The following is a 25,815-nucleotide window of genomic DNA, read 5'->3' on the forward strand; positions in this document are numbered from 1 at the left end:
TCTGTGCTTGTGCTGAGGTCGCTAAACTGGCTATGCTCACCTCACTCTGGTGTTTCTCAAACTGGGGTGCATGGGCTTCTGGGACTTTGATAAACATTCCCAGGGGTTCATGACTTCCCAAGTTTGAAAACCTGTTTTAGTATATTTTCTTTCAGTCATTTCTTTAAGTTCATGGTTCTCAAGGAGGGGGCATCAATTGGCTATCCCCTGCCCCAGGAATATTTGGGAAGACTTTGTTGCATTTTTCGTTGTTACAATTGGGAGGAAGGGATGTTACTGGCACACCCAGGACAGTCCCTCCAACAATGAAACATCAATACCGCCAAGGGTAAGAAATCCTCCTCTAAGGGTATATTATAGAGTCTTTTTGTTATTGTATTTTCTACAAAGTTGAGCTGCTACTTTGTAGCCTATACTGTCTGTTCAACATTATATCATAGGCACCTCCCCACACCAGGAAGTCTTCCAATATATCTTTGGCAATGTGGCATTTTGTTACATGGCTGTACCATACCTACCCAACCAGGCCGGGGCTCCACGCACAAGGGGATCCCATCTGTCCTGCTAAATCCCCACACCCAGCACCAGTCTAGCCCTGCACAGAGTAGATGCCACAGTGCTTGAATTATTTGCCCCCAGTTGTTGAAAGAGCCATTCACCAACTGTTACACGTTCCGGTTTTTTCCAGGGGAGCTGCCGTTTTGAAACACTTGAGCTTGTCGTGCTAAGGTCCACGCTTCCGTGGACAGGGCTGTGGACACGAGAGAGGCGGGCCGTGGGGGCTCCGTGCTGCTAATGCTCGAGTTCCAGTGATTTATATTCTTATTTATGCATGCAATTTGAGATGTTGATGAAATTATAAAATTAAGACAAGCAAATGGGCAATTAAACAAAATCGCTACTCTGGATATATTATCAAGAACGTTTAGTCTCTTCTCACTAGGGTGAAGTGTGTCATATAAGTCAACTTGAATTTAGTGTTTAATTTTGTCAGAACTGTCATTTTATAGTCAAGGGTAATCATACCATAATAATTCAGCAAAGAAAAATCCTCAACTGGCCAGGCCGGTGTGGCTCGCTGGTTGAGTGTTGACTCATGTACCAAGAGGTCGCTGGTTCGATCCCCAGTCAGGGCCTGATCCCCAGTGGGCAGCGTGCGGGAGGCTGCCGATCGACATTCTCTCTCATCGATGTTTCTTTCTCTCTGTCTCCCTCTCCCTCTCTCTCTAAAATCAAAATAGAAAAAAAAAATTTTTTTTAAAGAAAAGAAAGATCCTCAGCTATAAAATCGGATGGTGATGAGATAATGAAGACACTTAGGTGGCCATCAGAACAGCCTCCACAGCCCAGGCAGCAGCTACATTTTAAGATCGGCTCCTCGGTGCAAAAAAAGGATTCTTACCGGGTCTCCCATTTGCCCCTTTACTCCCACGCCAGGACTACCCTAGGAAAGAAGGAAATTAATTAATCTAATTGCTTTTGAATATTAAAGAAATAATTACAAGCCAGACTTCCAGTTAAGCAATTTGTTGAAGATCATTTATTAAATACTTTGGGAAGTGTAGTAAGAGGAAAGACATCATCCTGACAAACGTCAGTAGTCATTTATCTCATTATCTATTTGTGTACCTTACTCACGGCTGCCTACCTTCATTCCTGGACTCCCAGGATGTCCCCGAGGTCCCTAAATCAACGGCAAAAACACATAAATCACACATGAGTCACAGAAACCAGAATGTGTCTTTGTTGGTTGTCCTGGGTTCCTCTTTAGGAAACCCTTAATTTTAAAACAGCCACGATGAGCCCTGGCCAGTTTGCTCAGTGGTTAGAGTGTTGGCCTGCAGACTGAAGAGTCTCAGGTTTGATTCTCAGTCAAGGGCACGTACCTGGATTGCAGGTTTGATCGCAGGCCCAGTCGGGGTCAGGCAGGAGGCAACCAATCAATGTCTCCCCACCCCCCCATCTAAAAATCACTGGAAAAATATCCTCTGGTGAGGCTTAAAGGAAGAAGAAGAAGAAGAAGAAGAAGAAGAAGAAGAAGAAGAAGAAGAAGAAGAAGAAGAAGAAGAAGAAGAGGAGGAGGAAGAAATAAAACAGCTGTGATGGGTTTTCTATCACGGTGGGGCTGCTTGTTAGCCCCGGGAGGGGCCGCGCTTCTAGGCAGACTCACACTGATAACAGTGGGCGTGAGCTGATTCATCACTGCTGCTCTCTCGGAGAAACCCCCTGTGCCAGACCCAAGCTGGACATTTTGCTTTTTCTGCTTTATTTACATGTCATGTCTGGGTTTTTAATGGCACAGCATGATCTGGGCTATACTTACCGGTAACCCCGACTCTCCTGGGTATCCCATTGGGCCTTCCGGTCCTCTAGCACCCCTTGATCCCTAAACATGAGAAAATCAATGCATTTGTTCCCGAACACTGTAATCACCATTTACAGCAAGAGCTGCACGTAATTCCAGGTGAATATAAACCTCCAAGAAATCTCAGTCCCGACATCCACCTGCTGGAGCAGCTGTCCTCACAGCAGCCCTGCCATGGCTGAGGGCACAGAGCCGCATGGCCCAGGGGCACGGAGCCACATGGCCCAGGGGCACGGAACCTCATGGCCCAGGGGCACGGAACCGCAAGGCCGAGGAGCAAGGAGCCGCATGGCCCAGGGACATGGAGCCACATGGCCCAGGGACATGGAACTGCATGGCCGAGGAGCAAGGAGCCGCATGGCTCAGGGGCACAGAGACGCATGGCCCAGGGGCACAGAGCCGCATGGGCGAGGGGCACAGAGCTGCATGGCTGAAGCCCTCCAGCAGGTGACAAACTCCTGTATTAGGATCAAATTAAACACCAGAGACCAATCTACTTACTTACAAATCCATCTTGTAATAGCAAAGGTAGAGAACACAGAAACTTGTTATTATTAGTTACTCCTACTAAATTCCAGATAGAACTCCTATATACAATAGGGTGTATTAAAAATATTACTATTAATTAGCATTGATATGAAAATATGAATGTATTTATACCCTCTACTATATTTTCAAGTGTGCCCTATCAGATCAGTGTGAATGGAGTTGTCCTCAGTTCAAGAACACGATGACTCAGCCATAAGCAATTGTCTGTAAGCTGTAGGTTGTGGTATAATTACACACAGATTCCCAAGGACAGGTTACAGCTGTGGAGAGAGGCTCTCTGTTCCCCCCGCTGACGCTGCCCAGGTCAAATGACTTGAGAGTGCTCTTTCCAGGAGGATGAATGAGTATTTATCTCATTTCATCTATTTGTTTATTTTTATTGTTGGAAGTATTGCAGATGTCCACCCTTTTTCCCCTTGACCCCTCCTTCCCGCTCCCAGGCGCCTCCTGCCTTCCCCAGCTTAGTGCATGTAGACTGGTTGTGCATATATGCATATAAGTCCTTTGGTTCATCTCTTCCCCCCTCCCGCCCCATCCCTCTGAGGTTTGTCAGTCTGTTCCCTGCTTCCATGACTCTGGATCTCTTTTGTTCATTATGTTCCACACATAAGTGAGACCAACTATTTATTTTAATAGTGACATCAAGGTATCTCATCGATTCCGTAGAACTGAGTTTCGGGCGCAGCAAGGAAACCAACCTGGGTAAGTTAACTCCTGTCTACAGCTGGAAGTCACCAAGCAGAATGACAGGGTAACGACTGGGAGGCAAAAATTGATTTGTGTTTTAATCTTGTAAACATTGATAAATGGGAAACTAATATAACCACTGAATGACATCCTTCAGGGAGATGGCAATGGGGCAAAATATTAAATATAATACACAATGACTGACTCAGCAGTTATTCCCACTCGGTACATATTAGTCTCCGGGCAGACGTCCCTTCCTAAATATGAAGTGATTGGATATTCCTTATCAATACCAAGTGGTCACAAGACAGAAGGGGAAGGTGATCACAGGCGCGCTCAGATTCTAGGACGGCCTCATGGGTGTGCCGCCTGTGCGGTCACACAGGTCTGGGGCTGGACTTCACGCTCTGCTGTCAGTCACCACCTTGACATGCTTCACAATTTTTGAACAAGGGACCTACATGTTCCTCTTGCCCTGGGTGGGCCTGCAAATCTGGCGGCTTACAGACCAGTGGGGACAGTAGGCTACTTGGGATCGGACAGAAGCACATCCTGCTCAGACTTACCGGTAAGCCGGGCGGTCCTGGGTCCCCTCTGTCACCCTGCAAGAACGACACTGGGCCTTAGAAGAGCACACCATTTCCTAGTACACACATGATGCAAAAGCAGATGCACACACAGAAATCATCTGGACGGATGTTCGGTCTGTTCAATTGTTCTGTGTTGAAACAGACAACCGTGGAGGGCTCCGTGGAGGTGATTTCAGGCCTCCGTTCTTAGCCCCAAATCCTGCTTCTCCTCAGCTGAGGAGGAAGGAGCTGGAGCCGGGAGCACGTGGAATCGAGATGAGATTTCCTCTTGCAATGTAAACTGTTCCAGACCCTCCATCCGCTGGCCCCTTTTCGGCCGTCTGCCAGGGTCGCTGGTCTGCTTGCCAGGCCCGCCTCCCTGCACGGTGCCCCGCCTCCCAGAGGGAACCCCATGGCCATTCTCTCCCAGGGCCCTGTGCATCCCCAGCTCCGGCTCTGCCCTGAGCTCCACCTACGCTAACGGACCCAAGGGCGGGCGCTCTCTTGAATGCAGGCTTTTTCTAGAATGTGAAATAGAACATGTCGTAAAATATACGTAGATAAAAGTTGACATTGTAACTACCTTTAAGTGGACAGTTCTGTGGCCTAAAGTATATTCACATTGTTGTGCAACCAGCACCTTCCCTCTGCAGAGCTTTTCTGTCTTCCCCGATGCAAACTGTACCCCTAAAATGCTGATGCCTCGTTCCCCTCCCCAGTCCCTGGCAAAAACCTTTCTATTTCCTGTCTCTCTGAATCGGAGGACTCTAGGAACCGCATGTAAACGGAATTGCACGTTATTTCACTCTGCATAATGACCTCAGGGTTCTCCACGTGTGACACGCCAGCATTCCCTCCTCTCTAGAGACCGAGCAATGCCTGTCCCACTGTATGTAGATGCCACTTTCTCATTGTCCGTTCATCTCTCGGTGGGCTCTCGGGTTGCTTGCAACTTTTTGCTATAGTGCTGTTATGAACATGGGTGTACAAATATCTGTTTTTTGGGTCCTTGCTTTCATTTCTTTTGGCTTATATCCCCGGAAGTGGAATTGCTGGATTATAGGTTCATGGTGCGTTTAATTGCTCGGGAATCGCCACAGCAGCTGCACCATAAGCATTCCCACCAGCAATGAGCATGGGTTCCAGCTGCTCTATGTAACTGCCAAGACCTATTTTCCATTTTTTAAAATAATTACCATCCAAATGTGTGGGAAGTGGATGTAGACTCTTGAGACCATTGTTAATCCTGTTTCTCCTTCAGATGGTGAGTTCTCTGTACCTATCCATCTCACCTGCTCTCTCTTGCACAGGTACACAGATACTCACCATGACTCATATTGTACAGCAAATGATAGTTTACAATATGCTGCAATACAAATTATTATAACAGATCGTCAGCGCTGAGAAGGAGATAGGGTAGATATTATTTTAATTTCACAAAGAAGGAAAACGAGGCTCACAGAGGGGTTACTTAAGTCACAGTACTAGGTAAGAGTCAGTTCACTCCTTCTAATACACCTGCTGGGTGCTGCAATGACCCTGCTTTTGATGCTAAGTGTATTAATATATCATTTAAGCTATAAACAAAAGCATATTGTTTGCTGTCTTACAAGTATAAATAGGCATGAAGGCCACAAACAAATACTGTGAGCTCATTAAAGGGATCACTCAAGTGTGCCCGCTCCAGGTAGCATGGAACTCAGGGTCCAGGAGATGCAACCTAGAACGAGTCTTACCTAATTGTTGTAGAATATTCTACTTCACAACAAATGACCACGTTTTGAAAATGTACTGTCATCTCTCCTCTTGATTTATTGTATCTAGTGATCTCCTTCTGCTTATTCATAGCTGCTCATATCAGAGAGATGAAGTGGTCATTTAAGAATTTATTTCTGAATATTTGTATATCATGCTCTGCTAGAAACACAAGGGCATTGAATTTACCAAGGATAGTGCTATATAAGGTTTCCACGATTTCCCAGTTTAATAGCGGTAGTGGTGCCTTCTATTATACTGGGATGCAAGTATCAATAGTATACTTTAACTACAAATAAATCAGTGCTTTCCAACTGGGAACACTTTTCTTCCCAGGGGACATTTGGCAATGTCTGGAGATACTGTTCCGGGGGTGGGGGTTGCTACTGGCATCTAATGGGTAGAGGCCAGAGTTACTGTTTCACATCCTGCAATTTGCAGGTCAGCCCTCATGCAAATAATTATCTGTTCCCAGATGTCAACAGTGCCCAGGTGAAGAAACCCTGACGTAGTGCATCCATTGCAACTCTGCAAAAACAGTGGGGAGGCATCAGAATGTTGCAGCCAGAGCAGCCAGAGCCAAGTGCCCTCACGCAGAGGGTGGCGCCCTCCGGAGGGGCAGGTGGTGACCACACCTCTGTGCTCAGGCACCTTTCAAAGGGAATCTCAGGCCATGTGTTTCCCACATGGGTTTACCTGTGTTGGAAAAAAAAAAACACCCCAAAACCTGTTTTATACCCACCATGATCAGAATGCTTACCTGCATACCTTTAATCGCACCTAAAATGAACACTGAATTTCCTTTTTCTCCATTTTCCCCAGGAAGGCCCTGCAAATAAAATATCCACTTAAGAGAGAGGAACAGTGTTTTGCTATTTCAGCCTTTTATTTTCTATGTGAAATATGACTCAGCAAAGTATAATTACTATTATAGTCATGTTTCACTAGTGAAGATTTCTTAATTCTCTTCATTCTCATTATCTCCCTAGGTCTCTCATACATAGTCATTCAATATTCACTTAAAATCTATAAAGAAATCTCCAAAGACAGAGTATCTACTAATGTATTTATATTATAAACATATGATCTATATCTGTGTAGGTTATATATAATATATACTAATATATTAATAGATACTTATTAATTATTTAGCAGGAAATTGCATTTTCCTTCACAACATTAGATACTTTTATTATTCTTATAAGTAAACAAATTTGCGGTTGTCAGTTAATAATATGCCATAGAAACAGTTGATTATTCAGGGTTCACTGCAGACCCACAAACCCCCACATAATTAAATTGATTTTATCCATTTCACTATTTGTATTTAAAATCGAGCCTATGCATCCTTTATAGAATCTGGAGCAAGAGGAAAACGGGATGACCATGATGGTGACGATAAGAAAAATCTTTTAGAAGGAATCTTGAGAAATGGTATTTAATTTGGGAAGTAGAAGGGCTGAAAAATAGTCACAGAGAGTCAGTTGTGCAAGGCCAAATCATCCCCAACCTTTCCGTGGGAAAAAGAAAAAGAAAGAGAAAGGGAATGTATAGGGTAGAGGAGAGGGTACTTCTTGCTAAAGTTATGTTTAAATAAAAATCTAAAAATTTGAAGAAAAAGTGTCTAAGAGAAGTAAGGTTTTCTTAAGTGCTAGATATTGTCATCTGTTTCTAGGCATCCATTCCAATCCCCTTCTATTTATCTTTTTAATTTTTTTAATTTTTTTTTTATTGATATTTGGAGAGAGAAGGAAGGGAGAGGGAGAGATAGAAACATCGATGCGAGAGAACATTGACTGGCTGCCTCCTGCATGCCCCCCACTGGGGATTTGGCCCACAACCTGGGCGTGTGCCTTGACCGGGAATTGAACCGGTGATCTCTTGGTGCACGGGTTGATGCTCAACCACTGAGCCACACCATCTGGGCCATTTATATGTTTTTATTGATTTTAGAAAGAGAGGAAGGGGAGGGAAAGAGAAACATTGATCTGGGCATATGCCCTTACTGGGAAGTCAAACAGATGACCTTTTGGTGCAGGGACAAGGCTCAACCAACAGCCAAACCAGCCAGGGCTCCTTCTATTTATCGTATTGCACATGGGGACTAGAAAGTGAGAAACGACATTTATTTCCCAGACCTCTTTGCAACTGGATGTAAACTAGGTTCCGCCTAGGAGAGGCACTCAGGAGATTTGGAAGGCAGAGTGGGGAAGACATCCTCTTTCTGGTTCTGTCAATGACGTCAAGCAGAAGGGCAGAAACTCACGTGTTTGCTGATGTCTCAACGTGGGGATGAGAGGCAGAGGTTATGGTGCAGGAGCAGCTTCCTGATTTCTGGATCTCAGCCAAGTGTAAACTTTTGAAATCAGTAGTTTCATGGTGGTCTCTGAGTTCCACTCCTTCAACCACTAAAATGGTGCCAAATTCCCTGTATTGAATCCCTTTCTGTTTGAAGTACCTAGGGGGGTTTGTGGGTTTGCAGTGAACCCTGAATAATCAACAACATAAGCTTTGCTAACTGGGCTCCCTGATCCCTATTACAGCAGCCAGGAGCATCTTAATAAAACATCAATCAGCCCGGCCCGTGTGGCTCAGTGGTTGAGCGTTGACCCATGCACCAAGAGGTCGCCAGTTTGATTCCCAGCCAGAGCATATGCCCAGGTTGTGGGCCTGATCCCCAGTGGGGGGCATGCAGAAGGCAGCCAATCGATGTTCTCTCTCATCAATATTTCTATCTCCCTCTCCCTCTCTTCCTTTCTCTCTAAAATCAATTTAAAAAAAAAATTGGAAAAAAAAACAAAACATCAATCAGGTTATATTGCTTCCTTCCTTAAAACTATCCAAAGCCTTTTTATGGCATGAAAAGAAAATCCAGCCTCCATCCACAGTCTACAAGACCCCAAGTATTCTAGGCACCCCCCCCGCCTTATCCCCCAGCCGCCCCACTTGTTCACATGCTCCCGCACACTTGCATGAACTGTGTTTCTTGACCACATCGAGCCTGTCCCCACTGTGAGACCCCTCACTTAAGATTCCCATTAGGATGCGCTGTGGGTGTCTTACTGGGGGGCCTTCCGGGCCAGGAGTTCCTCCTCCTCCTGGAAACCCAGGGTCACCTCTCGAGCCATTGTGGCCATCCATGCCAGGTTTGCCTCTGGGTCCAGGAGGCCCTGGGTGCCCCTGCAGGAAACAACATTGTAAGTGAAGCTTTTTTTTTTCTTTCAGAAATACCATCACACAAAGATTATGCAATATGGGTGCCCAAATGAAGGCGACTGGGACTCACAGGCTGCCTAATTGTGTGAAACGTCCTTCCCCATCCACAGTGCTATGTAGCATAGTAAAAATCAACAAGTACATCTTAATATACCCCCAATGTAAATTCATTCACTTTGGAGTATTCTGGGAGATTTGGGAGGGAACCTTCCCTTCCATCCTTAGGAGGACTCCCATGAATGGTAAAGCCCAAATTACCTCTTCCTTCTTCCATTTGGTTTTCATAATAGAAAGGAGAGCCTTAAACCCACTTCCAAAGTTAGGACTCTCCAGCCAGTAAGAGCTTTCACTGCGAGTGTGCGTGTATTTCCAGAACGGTGTACTGCACTAGTGTATCTAGCTCATTCTTTGGAAGTGTTTCTCTCCAACCTCTTTGAAAACCTTGCTATCTGAGTAAAGCGTTTGGGTCTTGGAGCTGTTCCACAAAACTGAAATGCAAGCACGCTTTCACTCCCTGAGCTGAGAAAAAAGAAGCGTTGGCCACATGTATGTATTTTTTTGAACATGTGACTTTAAAGGTTTTGAGGAGCGTATCTTCCTTCTTTAAAAAGTGGAGAAAATTTAGGGGTACTTACAGGTGTGCCGTCCAAACCTGAAAATCCAGGAACACCGGTGGGACCCTAAAATTCCAGACAGTACAACAAAGTTATAAAAGTGTGCTAAGTCACCAGACTAACAAGTTCATTTACTTGAAAACAATGAGTGCTCATGTTTTTTTAACCCTTAGCAGTCACGATTACCTATTTTTACATGAGCTTAAATGCCAACATTTAAGAATCAGACTTCCATACTTTTTTTTTTTTTTCTACTAAGGAAGCCAACATGGCAGCATCAATTAAAAGAAAACATCCAACACCCTGTAACTGGGAATTCAACTTCTCAGAATCTATCTGTCCTGGAGAATAAACTCTTAAATATGAGCACAGGTGATTCACAGACTTTTTTTCTCTATACAAAGTTGGGATAGGATCTCAAAGTCTCATCAAATGTTTTTTTAATCCATTCCACAGCCTATTATCCAGTGTTTTTAAAGGAATAAGTTCGATCTACATAAATTGGTGTGAAATGATCTTTAAGCCACATGGTTGAGTAAAAGAAAAAATAATAAAAAGAAGACATGCCTAGCAGGGTATATATAATATCATTAGGTGTTTTTTTAAAGACGTGAATCCGCACGACTTCACACTGAGCACAGTTGTGCATTTCAGTGCATTGCAAAGATCTAGACAAACATGCTTCTCTGGAAAGGGTTAGGGAGGGGGGCTGATTGCGGAAGAGGAGTTGACTTCATTTCATAAGGTGCATATATATGTTTTTTGAGATTATAAAAAAGCTGGCATAGTAGGCTGTGGATGGTTAATATGAATCTTTCCTGTAAGAAGAAGGTTACCTTATCTCCTTTATCACCCGCTGCTCCAGGAAGGCCACTGTCCCCTCTCATCCCCTTCTCTCCTGGAATCCCAATGGGTCCTGGAGGTCCCAGTGGTCCAATAGGACCCTGTGGCCCTGGTGGTCCTGGATGACCCTAAGGAAGATTAAAAAGGGAGGTGAGCTAATTCCTAAGTAGTGTCTTCTAACACAAATGTACGGCCACATGGGCTTACAAGAAGACTGAAAAATTAGACACTGAGCAAACCCTAAAACAGAAACACAAATGATCGAATCATCACAAAAATAAACAGGAACATTGCCTTTTGCAATCTGGATCTAAGCGGCAGGATACATTTGAATTGCTGCATATACACACACTTTTAATAAACTGGTCATAGTTCTCTTACTGTTTGCATTCTGTTGATGGCATTTACACATCTTGAGCTGTTTGGTGAAGCCACGAACTTGAGCAAAATCCAAGTCTTACCACCATTACGCTAGTGATCACGGTTAAGGCAGGGAGACCTCGAATGGCTGAGGACCCCCTGCCCCATCAGGGGGAAGGTTTGTTTTTTTTAGCTGCTTTTACTTAATTTCTGATAAGTGTGAAGTAGGCTCTCCATGTCACATTGTGTTTGCAACTCGACTTTCCATGAATGAAGAGGTCGCCTCAGCTCTCGGGGACCCACCGTGAGAACATCTCTGGCTGAAAGATGCGCACCTCCCTCTGCCCGTTCCGCACGTGTGAGGCGGACGCACGCACCCAGCTGAGGTCCGATCACCGCCTGTACAAGCAGCTGCCCGTCTCAAAGCTCTTCCGAGGGGTAAGACGGTCTGGTCTCAGAGAAGCACCTCCCTGGGCCACGGACCTGCTCTCCTCTGTCTCGGGCTCCCTTCCTCATCATCCTATTGACCAAGTATCCACAGAACTAATAAAAGCTTAGAATTTTCAAGGAAGTTTAAATGTGTAACTATGTGTTACCAAAAAAAAAAAAAAAAGGAAAAAAAGTACAAAATATAATTACATGGGCATCTAGGGGCATTTTGAGGGCAAATCAAGTGAGATAGTGTGAGAGTCTGAACCACAGTCTGAAAGGAAGAATAAATAAAGACTTCAGCTGACCTTTCCTACCCATGATAATTAATCTTACTTGGTTACTGAATTAACGTAAGTTACAAGTTCTCATTTTTTCCCTCAGTGTAAGGCTCAGGCAATAACTCTTTTTCATTAGGTCTGGGAATTCCCTTTTCGTCTTACACGTACTTTATACGAGAACACCGCAGGATCCTTCGTGAGTGCTGTATTATTTAGGAGCAACAAAACGCACGCTTGTTTCACAAGGGTAACTGAGAAAGAGGCAGGCGAGTAGCTGGCTGTCCACCTCTCCTGGGCTTCCTCTCGCCAGCCAAGGCCAACTCCAGGGCGCACGAACTCGGGGGGAGGGAGAGGGATGCTGAGCACAGTGTACGAATCTGTGCTCCGTCCAGTGCAGCGATGTGTCCTGTCCTGAGAACGTGCCACTTAAGCACTTCCACGGAGAAATAAATCGAGGAGTGGTGTTTGCACCATTCTTCGTCCCCATCTGCGCCCCTCCCCTGCCCCCGTCTGTCACACCGGCTTCCCTGCCCTCTCTGAACAAGCTCTGCTCCTTCACACTGTGGCGTCCTGTCCCAGAAGTGTCCCTCTTTCCCCCCAAGTCCTGTCTCGAGCCCCAGGGGAAGACTCCCGGACTCCTGCCAGAAGGGGAGGGTTCTCTAAGATGCCTCCTAATAGCACTTCTCACCTGTTCCTGTGCTCATCTCTCCATCCCCCCACCCCACACCCACTGGGCCAGGAGCTCCCGGGGGGCAGAAGGGGGTGCCCAAGGCCCTGATGGTGACGAAGGCAGAGGACAATAAATACTTAATAAACTGAGAGGTCAGACCCCACTCACCCACCTCACGGGAAGTCTGTGGAACAGGAAAGGGGGCATTTTCTCCTGTTCCTGAACTGCCATCCCCAGGGACTTGGCTGAGTGTCATCACGGGAAACTTCCCGGGTGGCTGCTCCACCCGGCGAGAGCGGACACGCGGCCTCCGAGCGCAGTGGCCGTGGACGCGGCGTTGGAACTTTGTTGTCGAACTAGAACAGGGGCCTCGTGTGGCTTCATGTCCACCAGATCAAACGGCCAGCACAGCTTCGCAATGGGAAAAACTACCACGAAACGCCGAATGCCTACATCTCAGCGTCCCTTGGAAGACTTCGTTGTTTGTCCTATATTTAGTGCTGTTTGTTCATACTACTATGTATTTCATTATAGGATAAACATTTTCAAGAAGTACACGAAACCTTGCACAACACTGTTCAATCTGTCAGCACGCCGCTCGTGAACATGTCCCGAAAGCCAGGCCTCGAAGTGGTCGTTGCTGCTTCACCCAATTTGAGTAAATAATTTATCCACGTCGGTGGAGACAACAATTCCATTTCATTAAATTATGTCATAGAAAAGAAGGGGTCAGCAAAACACATCTACGGTTCCCAGTCGATATTTGAGCTTCCTTAGTTAAGGGGCTGTCACAGAATTCCCTTCAGGAAAAACAGGCTTAGGGAGCAAGTCCATACCAGGCATTTCCATAATAATCATTAAATAACCACAGAAATGTTTTATCTTTCTAAAACCTTCTTTTTGAAGAAATAGTCTACTCCTCGCCATGCACCCTCCACAGTAAGGTGATAGGCACTGAATTGCACACGACATTCAGTCCAACACGAAGGAGACATGTCCAGAGCAGTGACTGGCTTGCACACGTGTCCTGATTTTTGTCTCCGTTTTTATTTTCTTTACTCCTTGTGCACAGAATGGCCTCTCTGGTTTAAGACTTCCCCTGAGAGACGGTGGAGTCGGAAAACAGGTTCGCTGCCTCCGGAAACAACAACTGGCTGGACAGCTGAGGAAAGGGACATGCCCAGTGAAGCCACCAGGTCATCTTTCCCTCTCCCCAAAGGCCAGGCTGACAGGGTCACCAGGCTGCACACGGGCCTCCCCGCTGTGCCCACAGCAGTGCTAGGCTCTGGGCCAGCTGCGCAAATGAAGGACAAAGGCCACCAGGGTGGACAGAGTTGCACGTCTGCCTGCCGCTGGGGCCAGAGCTGTTCCTGCAGGTTCTGCCTGTGCAGCCGGTGACGTGGCGTGTCCCTGGAACAGGGCTACGATCAAGGGATTTTTGTTTCACACTTGGTAGAAGGGACCAACTTCGATCGGACTTTTGGGCTGCCACCGAACCAGGACCAGGAGGCTCAGAGAGATGAAGTCAGTGACTTGAGGCCACCTGGCTATCACCTGGGCAAGCAGAGATTCAAATCCGTGTCCTCTGACTCCAGGGCTCCCACTCCCTTTCTGGTCCAGTCATTATCATGGCTCTCTCCTACCCTCTCAGGTCCACCCCGGAACCATGACACCTAAGTACACTCATCACCTCTTCGAGCTTGTTTTGCTACTTTAATTGCTGCTTGGGGTGATGTCGTATAGCTTCTTAAGGCCAGGGATCCATGTACGCTACTACCCGAACCTTGGTCGCTGCCTTCGCCCGTATAAATGCTATACAGACACTCCTGGAATACTGAATCTATGAAGATTTTTATCCCTAAAGTGAACAGGAAAGCATTTAGCGACACCCTTCCTGCTTAACGCCTGATTGTAATTCAAATATTCAGCCACTAGGTGACACTATCACATCACTTAAACCCTCATGAGGACTCACTGTGCAGCACAAATCCTTCAGCCGGTGCCTCCAGGGTCCTCCTCTATCACAGGGGAGACCCATGAGGATCAGGGGGCGTTAAACAATAACGAAAAGGTGTTACTCAGAGATCACCCAGTGGGAGGAGACTGAACAGTGGTGGCAGACTTCTTCTTGTCCCTGAAGTTCCCCTCACTTGTTTATGAGAGCGGACTGGTCCGTGTCGCCTGGACAGGGAGTGATGGGGATTTGTGGGGAGAACACGGCCTGGAACCAGAAGACACAACTTTGCTGCTAAGCAATAAGGTCACCACCCTTGGACCAAGTCACTGAAGAGTGGTTTTCCCGTTTTTAAAAATGGCACAATATCAACCAGGTCGCACACCAGCTGTGGGAAAGGAAGGAGGCCGTGTGCAGAGGTCGTGGTAATCTCCCTGAGCAGCAGGGACCCAGCTGACGTCCCTCCTTCCTCCTTGGCTGTCCTTCCCCGGTCCCTGCCCCCTGCTCTCTGCGCCCCCACCCCGTGTCTTCTGTGCTGTCCCCCCACCCCCATGGTGGGGTTCCCTCGCAGCTCCGCAGGGCTGCCCTGGCCTCTTCTCCCTTCTCACTGTCTCGTGCAGACTCATCCATTTCCAAGGTGTCGATCACATCCAACTCTGAATGACCACTCCATTCCCCTCTGAGCCCAGGCTCCTTTTTCCGAGTCCCGGTCACTTATCCAACTGACCTCGAGCTCCACAGATCCAAATCTGGGCGCTTGGATTTACAAAGTCCCCCCAAGGGTGCCCGTGAACCATATCCCGTGGGGCACACCGCTGCCCACACCTCGTCAGAGTCCTCCCAGGCACCTCGACCGCCCATCTCTGACGGCCCCACACGGAGCCACCCTCTCCTTGCCCCCGTTCTGCCTCCCAAATATTTCCGATGCCCACCCGCTCCTCCTGCCTCCATGCCCACCCCTTCCTGAGTTCCATGACCTCCCACCTGCTGCAGACTCCCAACAAGTTTTTCCTAACATCGCTGTCTCCGCCCCCCCCCCCCCAACGAACTCTGAACAGCAGCCAGAATGACCTTACGACATAAATTCAACCTGCCTCCACTCTTCCTAAAGAAATCTGCCACAGCCTTCCTTATCACCCAGGAAAACCGAGATCTGTGCTTCCAATGGCATCTCATGCCCCAGACAGTCCAGCCTGTCTCCCTCCCACGCCAGGGCCCGAGAGACGCCATGCCCATACGCGTGCAGGGTGCCGAATGATGGCCACGCAAAGGTATGTCCTCATCCCAATCCTGGGGACCTGTGGGTATTACCTGAGGAGCAAAGGATGCAATCAAGTGAAGGATCTTGAGATGAAGCGTTTACCCTGGATTATCCAGGTGGACCCTGAATGCCATCCTGGAGTCCTGATAAGACAGACACTGATGAATTTTGACACAGACACACAGAAGGGAGGGTGGTGGAAAGGAGAACGTGGACCTGGAGGGATGCAGCCACAAGCTAAGGCGTGCCGGCAGCCACCTAGGCTAGCGGAGCCAGGAAATGACTCTCCCCTGTTGCCTAGGGAGGAAGTCTGGCAACGCCCTTGCTTTTTTTCGACTTCTGCCCCCCCCCCCCATCTTGTGAGCAAATACATTCCTATTGTTTTAAGCCATTAAGTATGTGGCGATCTGTTAAAAGAGCCCTAAGAACTGACGGGACATACTTCTTCCAGGCTGATGCCAGGTGACATCTGATTCCACTGGGTCCAAGCTGAGGGGTTCACCCACAGCTCCCTTGCCCCACTGCACCCCACACCTGCTCCTGTGCACGACCCAGTTGGAGCCCCAGACTGTGCTCTCAGGGAGAGAAGGATCTTTGGCTGCTGGAAATGGGGCTGCTCAGCTGCACCCAGAAATAGCAGCTAGAGGATGAACCTCTGCCTCTCCTGCTGGGTCCGAGAGCCAGGCCACAGGCGCTGTCTTCTTCACCTCCGGACGCACAGCTCATCAGCCGTCCGGCGCATGCAGAATATTCTATGGCTATTTGCTGGATGGGCTACAGAGAAGACTGCAGGACAGAGGGCTTAAAACATGAGCACCTTGGAGACAGCTGTTCCCTGCGGATCTCTTAATCTATGGAACATGGCTTTTGAAAGGAGAAATATCTGTTTCTTTCCTAAAAACTTTGTAATTCAGTGTTTTCACTCACTGACACAGATATTTCCCTGCACCAGACAGAGTGTCCTTAGAGTCACAAACACTGCTTCCGGTTCCAGCATGGGTCGTGCCCTGCTTTGGGGTGAACCTGAACCCAGGCCTGTTCCCCGCCAGCCGGGCTGCTTCCACTTCGGTAATGACCTTGATCCTCCGAGTCCAGCCGGTCCCACATTTGCTGAGCTGTGCGCTGGCCTGGCCCGGTTCACGCTGGGTCACAGAGCTCAGCAGCCGTTGCTATGGAGTTGAACCCACGTGGGGAGAGCAAAGGCTCAGTGTGAATCACACTTAATGAGGTGACTGACCGGGCAGACACTCCAGAATCTACCTTCAGACCCAAACGGCACCGGGGATGCCCCGGGGGACGCCCTGCACACTCGGCCCGTTTGGAAAGTGACACGTTCCACAGCCTGGAGGCAAATATGAGCCGTCTCCTCACCTTCTCTCCCGCACAGGGTGAGATTTAAAGAGAGAAACCGTGGGCACACAGAGAGCTGCGTTAGGCACTTGGAGGTCTCCTTCCATAGACATCAGCTACACCTGCTACTGCCCACCGCCGTGACCACTGAGCCCAAGAGGCCAAAACGGGAGGCAGGTCTCCTCCCCGCCTCCCGGACCCCACGCCCTGTTCAGAAACACTCCTTGGGCACCTGCAAAAAGCCCTGCAGAGAGGGCCACTCCTTTCCCCTTTCAAGTGTGTCGTTCCCCTGGAGACAAGGTAGGACTCCTGTCAGGGAAACACTTTCCGCAGCTAGGCCCAGCTTGTAAACCGGCAGGCTGAATCCCACCAGCACGTGTGTTTAATTGTTAGGCACTGTTGGATTTTTGTTTTTATTTTGAATTCTGATACCTTTACAAGACAGATGTGCTGTTTAGCTCCCTATGGTCCCCAAGGACAGCTGTCACATCCTGAGGTCCCCTCACCAGGTGACAAGCTGTCCTCTGATGGCACTGGGCTCGTCACCTCGGGAGGCTCCATTTGTCAGAGAATTCTCCAGTGGAGACAGTGAGCTATGGCGTTCATTCTTCTTTTTTTGTAATCCTCACCTGAAGACATTTTTGCATTTATCTTCAGATAGAGCAGGGGGGAGAGAGGGAGGAAGAGAGAGAGAGAAACATCGATATGAGAGAGACACATCGACTGGTTGACACCCACATGACCCCAACTGGGCCGGGGACAAATTGCAACCGAGGTACGTGCCCTTAGCGGGAACTGAACCCGGGACTCTCCGGTCCGCGGGCCGACTCTCCAACCACTGAACCAAACTGGCCTTTACAATGCTGCCCAATCCACCTCATCACATCCTATGGTGTTCATTCTTAAAGGAGAAAAACAGGATTAAAAAAAAGAAAGAGAGAGGGAGAAAAGTGGAATAAATAATTAAGAGGCTGGTGACAGACCAAATCTCTAGAACTTGCTTAACATCACAATATAAGGTAATGGTCTTGTGTGAGTTTCGGAACATACAAAGAACTGCTCTGAACCATTTCTTCGTCTGTGGTCAAGTCCAGCTGTGTGAGTGATAAAGAGACTGAGTTCTAGAACTTTGTGTGCAAATAATTTAATACAAAAATGTTAACAGTCATTAATTATCCCCCAAGCACATTCCATTTTTATCATGAAATGCCGGCCCTTAGAAAGGTAAGGAACACGTGAATGAGATTCAGGAAAAAAATACTTGTACATTTTTCAGTGATTTGAAATTCCCACAGGGAAAACGGGATTGTTCATGTGTGATTTTCGTCTTCAGACCAAAAATAACTAAGACAGTTCTTGAGTTCTAAGCCATTTCATCTCCTTGTCTATAAAACCACTAAGTTATGAAGTTGTGTTGATTTAACAGTCTCTGTACTTTTTTTGAGTGGAAAACAATATGGATATATTTTATTCTAGAAAAAAATAACTATAGAAGGTGTCTTTAGTATCATGCCAGCCACTAAAGCAGAGCTCATAAAAGACCCCATCCTCGCCCTGGCTGGTTTGGCTCAGCGGTTACAGCGTCAGCCCGCGGGCCGGGGAGTCCCGGGTTCAGTTCCCGCTAAGGGCACGTGCCTTGGTTGCAGTTCGTCCCCGGCCCCGGTTGGGGTTGTGCAGGTGGCAGCCGATTGATGTGTCTCTCTCACATGGATGTTTCTCTCTCTCTCTCCCTCCTTCTCTCCCTCCCGCTCTATCTGAAGATGAATGCAAACGACATGCCGTTTCCCTGCGAGGAGACAACCATCAAAAACTTGGAGGTAACCTTCCTTGGAACTGGCGGCGAATACTTTAAAATTCTGCCCAATCCACCTCATCACATCCTTGAAGAGGGATGGTCATGAAGTTCAGGGGAATATTATGACAGTCCCAAGAGATTTGGGGAAGGCGACGAAGCGGCCGTGGTGGATGGGGAGCCAGGCCCGTTCACAGCACCCCACGCGGCAGGACCTGCGGGTACAAACCCTTGTTTCCCAGCTGAGGGCTCTGGGCCGAAAGAGACTGTAGGGTTAAGGCCCAGTCCATACCTCAGACTCGTGTTTCTCTGGGACGCTATGCACCCGTTGGAGGTCCAAGTGTCTGTGGTCATGTCTGTTGCCACTGCTCCGAGGGTTCACCACTGCCCCCCCTGAAATTCACACGGCAATTCGGACTATGTGCGATGCATCACGTAATAACAGATTGAAATGCTGTGGGGTGGGGAGGACTAGGGAAATGCTCCCCGCTAAGTCCGTTCCCCTTCTCTTAGACCTGGCTGGTGTCCCATCCGCACGCTGCAGCCTGGCCACCAGCTCGGGGCCCCAAACCCTGTCCAGGCTGGAGTGTGAATTTCAATGTACTGGTGTATGTATATTAACTACCTGTTAGGTGCCATCCGCTGTGATCATCTCAAAGAAGCACCCAAAAATCACCCCTTGGTTCTCAAAAGGGGAGAAACAAAAGTAGGCAACTTGTGTTCCCACAGTGTCCACAGTGGGCCAGGGGCCAGCATAGCATTTACTGTGTCCACATGATCATCTTATGAAGTATGTGCTTACGATCTAATCCAGAGGGTGGGGCACATCACGGTCAAACCACAGAGCTCCAGTCAGGGTATGAGAAGTGCCACGGAAGGAAACCGGCTTCCCACCGGGGAGCATCCTCACCGGCTGGACCAGGCAGGAGGCTTGTGTGGGGGGTGGGGTGCCCACTGAGTTCCGGTGGCGGAGGAGCCAGACACAGCCTGGAAATGGAAAGGCACTCCAGAAAAGAGTAGAGAAGTGGGAATATTCGGATAATGTTCGAGGGAGAGGGAGGGACCAGGATGATGTAGTTGGAGAGGGTCACGGGGAAGTAACAGTGATCATTGCTGCAAACATTTATTGAGGCTGGATTGGGCCTCCAGCCGTACATCGGTGACACTGAACTTCATTCTGCTGGCACTGGAGGAGCTGCCCTTGGATTCGGACCAGCTCCGCATCAAACTCTAGCTTCAATGCCCAGGGGACACCCCAACCTCGGTCATTCCAGGGCAAGGGCAACCTGGCCTCCGACAACGCTTTTGATTTGGAGGTTGAACAGACCAGGCCGTCGGGCACTGAGCCATGGGAGCACATAATTTCTTTCCTAGGAATGCTGGCTATGCTGCTAACAGGCTGTGCTTCCTTGCACGGATGCTCACACCTCCGGAATTCGGTATATTCCTCTTTTTACAGTCCACCTTGAACTGTCAGTTCTGCTCAAGAGATGCTATGCAGGTTGGTCGGCTGCTGAGGACTTGGGAGAACCCACCTCCCAAAACACCTCCCAGATTCCCGGCCGGCAGACGTCCCCAGCAACTCGCCGCCTTCCCACGGGACCGTCTGTCTCGGGAAGGGCGGAGGTTGACCGGTGTTCCGCACACAGCAATCCCTGACCACCCAGCCTCAGGGACGTGGACAGCAGAGTGCAGCCCTCCTCACCCTGGCCTATGACTGTGCTGTCGGACACAAAGGGTACCCTCTGCACGGACAAGGACACGTGACTGTTGAACAGCCCAAGGAAACAGGAGAGAGGGCCGTGCTGCGAATATGAAAAACCAAGCCTTGGGCAAACTGAAGTGACCACCCGGGTTCACAAAGTTATGACTAACGCTGGTGTCTGAACCTCTGTGTAATCATCTTCTCTTTGATCCTGGGACAAACGCCGGCGTGGACGTCGGACACTGGGGTGCTTCCTGCTCCTTCCACATACCAGCAAGTTACTGAAAACTCTTGGAAAGTCCGTTCCTTGTATTCACAGATGGAAATAATAATTATAGCAGCCTCGCACGCTGTTGTAGGATTGGGGCACGGTCCCTCCACTTTGGCACGGCAGGCATTTGGGGACAGATAAGTCTTTGGAGTGGGGCTGTCCTGTGTGTGGTTGGGTGCCGAGCAGCACCCCTAGAACCAGTAGCACCTCCTCCGTCCAGTTATGACAACCAAAATGTCTCTAGACATCACCAAATGTCCCTGCGAAAACAACTCCCAGCCTCATTTAAATCAGAGGAGGCAACCAAAGATGGCTTTATCCAGGCAACTGTTCTTCATTGGGTGGTACCCCATCCCCTTTCCGCCACAGAGCTGATCAACCCGTGTTTCTGGGGTGTCAAGCTCAAAGAGTCTTCAAATCTAGATGCACTTTTTTTCCTTTCTTTTCCAAATCTAGACTTTTCTTTTTCCTTTCTACAATCTTAATATGTTTATATTAACAGCCGCACACAAAAGCCAGCCCCCTCCCCCCCAGAATAATGTGTATATTTACATAGAAAGGGCTAAAACATTTCTTAGCTTGCTAGTTTTTAGTGTCCTACTTTTTTAAAAATTGAGAAATAGTTGACATATAATATGATGTTGGTTCCAGGTGTACGCAATAATTTGATATTTGTATATATTGCAAAACTAATCAGCACAATGAGTCTAGTTAACAGTCATCACCACACAGAGCTACCAATTTTTTCTCATGATGAGACCTCTGAAGGTCTCCCTCCTTAGCAACTTTGCAATGTAGAATGCTGTGTTCATAACTATAGTCACTGTGCCGTAATGACAACCCCAGGACTTACGTTATAACTGGAGGTTTGTACCTTTGGTTTTTAAATTATCTCATGAAGTACAAAATGCCCATTATAAAAATAGCTAGGAGGATGTAAACTACAGCATAAGGAATATAGTCAATAATATTGTAATAACTATATATAGTGTCGGATGGGTAGTAGACTTATTGGGGCGATCGTTTTGCAAGCTATATAAATGTCTAACTATTATGCTGTACACCTGACACTGATACAATACTTATTGTATGTCAACTGTAATGGAAAAATTAAAATGATATCATAAAGTGGCTTGCAAAAGCTCAAGATAAATTCTGATCACTGAAATTTTTGAAGTACTGAAGAATGAACTAAGTAGCTTAAAAGAAGGGAATTTGCCCCCAAACTCAACATGTCAGCTGTTCGCAGGACAAGAGCTGGACAAAGGAACCCCATTCGCATGGTACACCTACAAGGAAAGATAGACAGATGCTGTGGGAGACACACACCCTTCTCTCGGGTAGTGAGCGTTTTGGTCCCTATGGACTGATCTTTGCTGAATTGTGGCTTCAGGGTGTCATGCACAGCCCCACAAAATCATTGCTCTGGCCCCAAATCTGTCCAAAGCTTCTGAAACATACTCCTTCCCTGTAAGGTTGTGGGAGTGTTTTTAATCAAAAGAATTGTTTGAGCTAATTCTCCAGCACAGATGAGGCAGTGGGCTGCCAGCTGCTGCGGTCACAACGTAAGGGAGAGTTTTGTGAATGTTCAAGGGACCCGACATACAGTGACCAAGAGGGTTCTTGAGCGTTGACGGCCAGAGAATCTAGTGCCCTCGTCAAAAGCACCAAACTGGGTGGACTTGAGCAAGACAATGAATGGCTCTGTGCCTTGGTCTTTCACTGAAAAGTCAGTCCAATAAGATGGTGAGGAAGTTGTTGTGAGGAGTCAGGGAGCACACAGAACAGTACCAAGCACGCGAGAAATACGTGAGAAACGCCGCTATTGCTTTGATGACAGACCTCTGTTCCACAGGGTTCCTAAAGGTGTTATCCAAAAAGGAGTCTTGGGGTCCAATGTCTGGAAACACTAGTTTAAACAAAGTTAAATAGACAAGAAGAAGAAGAAGAAGAAGAAGAAGAAGAAGAAGAAGAAGAAGAAGAAGAAGCAGCTCACTGCAGTCCTTCTCAGAGCCTTTAAAAGGCTGATCTGCAACACGACCTTTTCCGCATGTGGCGATTCACAAAACTAGTGTATAAAACACTGGGTGAATCACTGCGTCCCAGCATCTGCTAAGCCTGACGCATGGTCTAATGCAGCTGGGATTGCTTATCAGAATGCACAGCACTTTGATAATCAAAGACGTAATCATTGTTGACTACCAGAACGTGCTCAGAGGCTGGGACTACTTTCTGCTAAATATTCCCAATGGCTCAAAATTCAGTACGCTGTCTGCGTTGATTTTTAAAAATTTTTATTGTGGTAAGAACACTTAACAGGAGATGAATCCTCTCAACAAACCTTCAGGGAACATGACTGTTGGCTGTGGGCGGAATATGCTAGAGCAGATGTCTGAGCTTATTCACCTTGCGTGACTGACACCTTATGGCCTCTCATCAGTGTCCCCCCGCCGCCCCCCAGTGTCCATGTTGGTGTCGATCACTTACCCGGGACCCCTTTTCCGGAAAGCACAGGCAGACGGAGCAATCTCGTCCTCCACAAGGGGTGAACTTCTTTGCACTCTGGAAGGGGAAGCATCCGACTCAGTACACAGAACCCATCCCTTTGCGTACATGATGCACACAGGGCTGGCCCAACGCATGAGCAGTCCACAGTCTACTTTCACCTCTCAGTCTGTGAAAAGAAGGGACTAGCAGTGAGATCCAAAAAGGCAAAGACTTCACCTTGTGGCTTCATAATAAAGGGGGTTGATGGTTTTGTGAGCAAGAGTGAAAGTCTGTGGGAGCCAGGATCCATCAGCTGGGGTTTGCAAAGGCCGTTCTGCTTTCTCTCTCCTGGAAAGTTTTGTTCACCAAATTGTGAATGATCTTAGAAGGTAAATGACGTCGTTGGGAAAACCACAGGTGCACAGTGGTGTCTAATTGAAATGATAAGTTTGGCTTTTTTCCAACACCCTTTTGTTTTACCTCCAAGATCAGCGAGGGCGTGTCTCCCTCACCGAGTCCCTCTAGGTCAACGCTCTGGGAACAGCTTGCACTCGGGGTTAAAATTGTCCTTCCTACACTTTGCTGATGCACCACGATGGTTCCTCTCACGTGTCTCCCAACCGGAAAGCTACTGAACTTGAATCATCCGGGCCCTTTCCCCACTCTAGCTGACTTTTCTTCTCTTTAAAGAGCCACTCCACGCTCACGTACATTCTTAACTTTAATGCTTCCTCCAAACGCACGCACACACTTGGGAAAAATTAGTCCCTTGTTCTCACAAATCCTCGTCACCTGTATCTAGAGTCATCCATCACGTCAATACAAAAACACAGTCCCAGAGAGCTGTTTCCATGAGTAGACTCCTCGGTGACAAACAGCTTCCATGATGCCGTGACAAGGAGATCGAGCGTTCGGCCCAGCCCGGCGCCATGGGGCAGGCGAGGTGCCAGGCGCTCAGAGCTGCGGGCACCGGGGAAGGCACGCTGCGGCTGGCCCAGCGCTCACAGCAGAGGGGTGTGCACCCACACATTTCTTTAAAAAAATTATTTTGTTGTTATTGATTTTAGAGAGAGAGGAAGGGAGAGGGAGAAAGAGCTAGAAACATCGATGAGAGAAAACATCTATTGGCCGCCTCCTGCATGCCCCCCACTGGAGATCGGGCCCACAACCTGGGCATGTGCCCTGACCGGGAATCGAACCAGCGACCTCTTGGTGCAGGGGTCAATGTTCAACCACTGAGCCGCACTGACTGGGCACCCACACCTTTCTATAACTGATAGATCTTTTTCAACTCAAGGCTGTAAACTTAAGCCTTTAGATCAATGTATAATGGGGAAACATAAAACAGTTAAACCAATATATATGTAAACTAATATATATTTATATATATGTATGTATATGTATATATTCTTAGTGATGTAGTACATAGGTATGTATGTGAATATATGGGTGTATATGTGAATATATGGGTGTATATGTGAATATATGATGTATATGTGAATATATGGGTGTATATGTGAATATATGATGTATATGTGAATATATGGGTGTATATGTGAATATATGGGTGTATATGTGAATATATGATGTATATGTGAATATATGGGTGTATATGTGAATATATGATGTATATGTGAATATATGGGTGTATATGTGAATATGTACATATGTACATAAATATGTATCTGGAAGGGAAAGGAGTCTATCCAGCATGGTTTTTGTCTTTTTTTTCCTTTTCCATCACATAATTTAAACCTCTCTCTCTCTCTCTCTCTCTTTTTCAGGAAAAATATGCTCGGAAACAATCTAAAAGAAAATATCTTCACATTAAGCATTAATATAAAGACTCTTATAATCAAAACTGGTATTGGGTCACTGGAAGTATATAAGAATCTAACCTTTGACCAGAGCCAGGCAATGAGATCATTTAAGTTTAAAAAAAGTATTTGAAGTTTCAGAGACAGATGCCCCTTGAGTTCTGAGTAACATTGTTATCTGTGATGCAGAAACGTGTAGTCCAAACCCTGATAAGGTAAAAATACATAAATAAGTAAGTAAAGGCCAGGGCCAGGTCAGCACAGCAGGGGAGCACTTAGAATAATAGTCTGAACACTTGGGTTCATTCGAGGTTGGTTCATTACTGTGTGTTCCGAGAAATATCAAAACAACCAGGGAGAAAGGAGGGCCTGTTGATCAGACGGCTGATAATAAAGGCCAGTTTGTTATTTTACTGTTGTTGTTTTTTTTTTACTTAATTGTATCACTGAGATGTTTGTAACAAAATTACATTTGAGAGAAGAATCGGTTTAAAATAGATCAACAGATTCTAGTAAAGAAATAGAAATATTTGCCTATCAAACTTTGATTTGGACTAATATAAGAAAAAAGCAACAGGGGATTTTAGTCTCTGTGAAGCTCTTCTGCAGCAGACATACACCAATAAACATCATTTTAAAAGGAGGAGCCCTGGCCGGTTTGGCTCAGCAGTTAGAGTGTCGGCCCGCAGACTGGAGAGTCCCGGGTTCGGTTCCCGCTAAGGGCACGTACCTTGGTTGAAGTTTGTCCCCGGCCCCTGCTGGGGTTGTGTGGGTGGAAGTCATTCGATGTGTCTCTCTCACGTTGATGTTTCTCTCTCTCTCTTCCTCCCTCTCTCCCTC

The 25,815-nt window shown here is 47.3% G+C and overlaps 1 protein-coding gene across 1 annotated transcript in view; it reads right to left on the reverse strand.

Moving 5' to 3' along the window:
• COL4A4 (collagen type IV alpha 4 chain) overlaps nucleotides 1-25,815 on the reverse strand; it is a 94,150-nt gene that overhangs the window by 63,290 nt on the left and 5,045 nt on the right. Inside the window, exons 3-11 of the mRNA XM_036254116.1 lie at nucleotides 23,159-23,233; nucleotides 10,592-10,726; nucleotides 9,777-9,821; nucleotides 8,989-9,105; nucleotides 6,686-6,754; nucleotides 4,168-4,203; nucleotides 2,324-2,386; nucleotides 1,649-1,684; nucleotides 1,403-1,444 (exon numbers count right to left, since the gene is read on the reverse strand). Coding sequence (XP_036110009.1) covers nucleotides 1,403-1,444; nucleotides 1,649-1,684; nucleotides 2,324-2,386; nucleotides 4,168-4,203; nucleotides 6,686-6,754; nucleotides 8,989-9,105; nucleotides 9,777-9,821; nucleotides 10,592-10,726; nucleotides 23,159-23,233 — 618 coding nt within the window. The remainder of the gene's footprint in view (nucleotides 1-1,402; nucleotides 1,445-1,648; nucleotides 1,685-2,323; nucleotides 2,387-4,167; nucleotides 4,204-6,685; nucleotides 6,755-8,988; nucleotides 9,106-9,776; nucleotides 9,822-10,591; nucleotides 10,727-23,158; nucleotides 23,234-25,815) is intronic.

This window comes from Molossus molossus, unplaced genomic scaffold (genome assembly GCF_014108415.1).
Source record: "Molossus molossus isolate mMolMol1 unplaced genomic scaffold, mMolMol1.p scaffold_m16_p_11, whole genome shotgun sequence".
NCBI classification, from domain to species: Eukaryota; Metazoa; Chordata; class Mammalia; order Chiroptera; family Molossidae; genus Molossus; species Molossus molossus.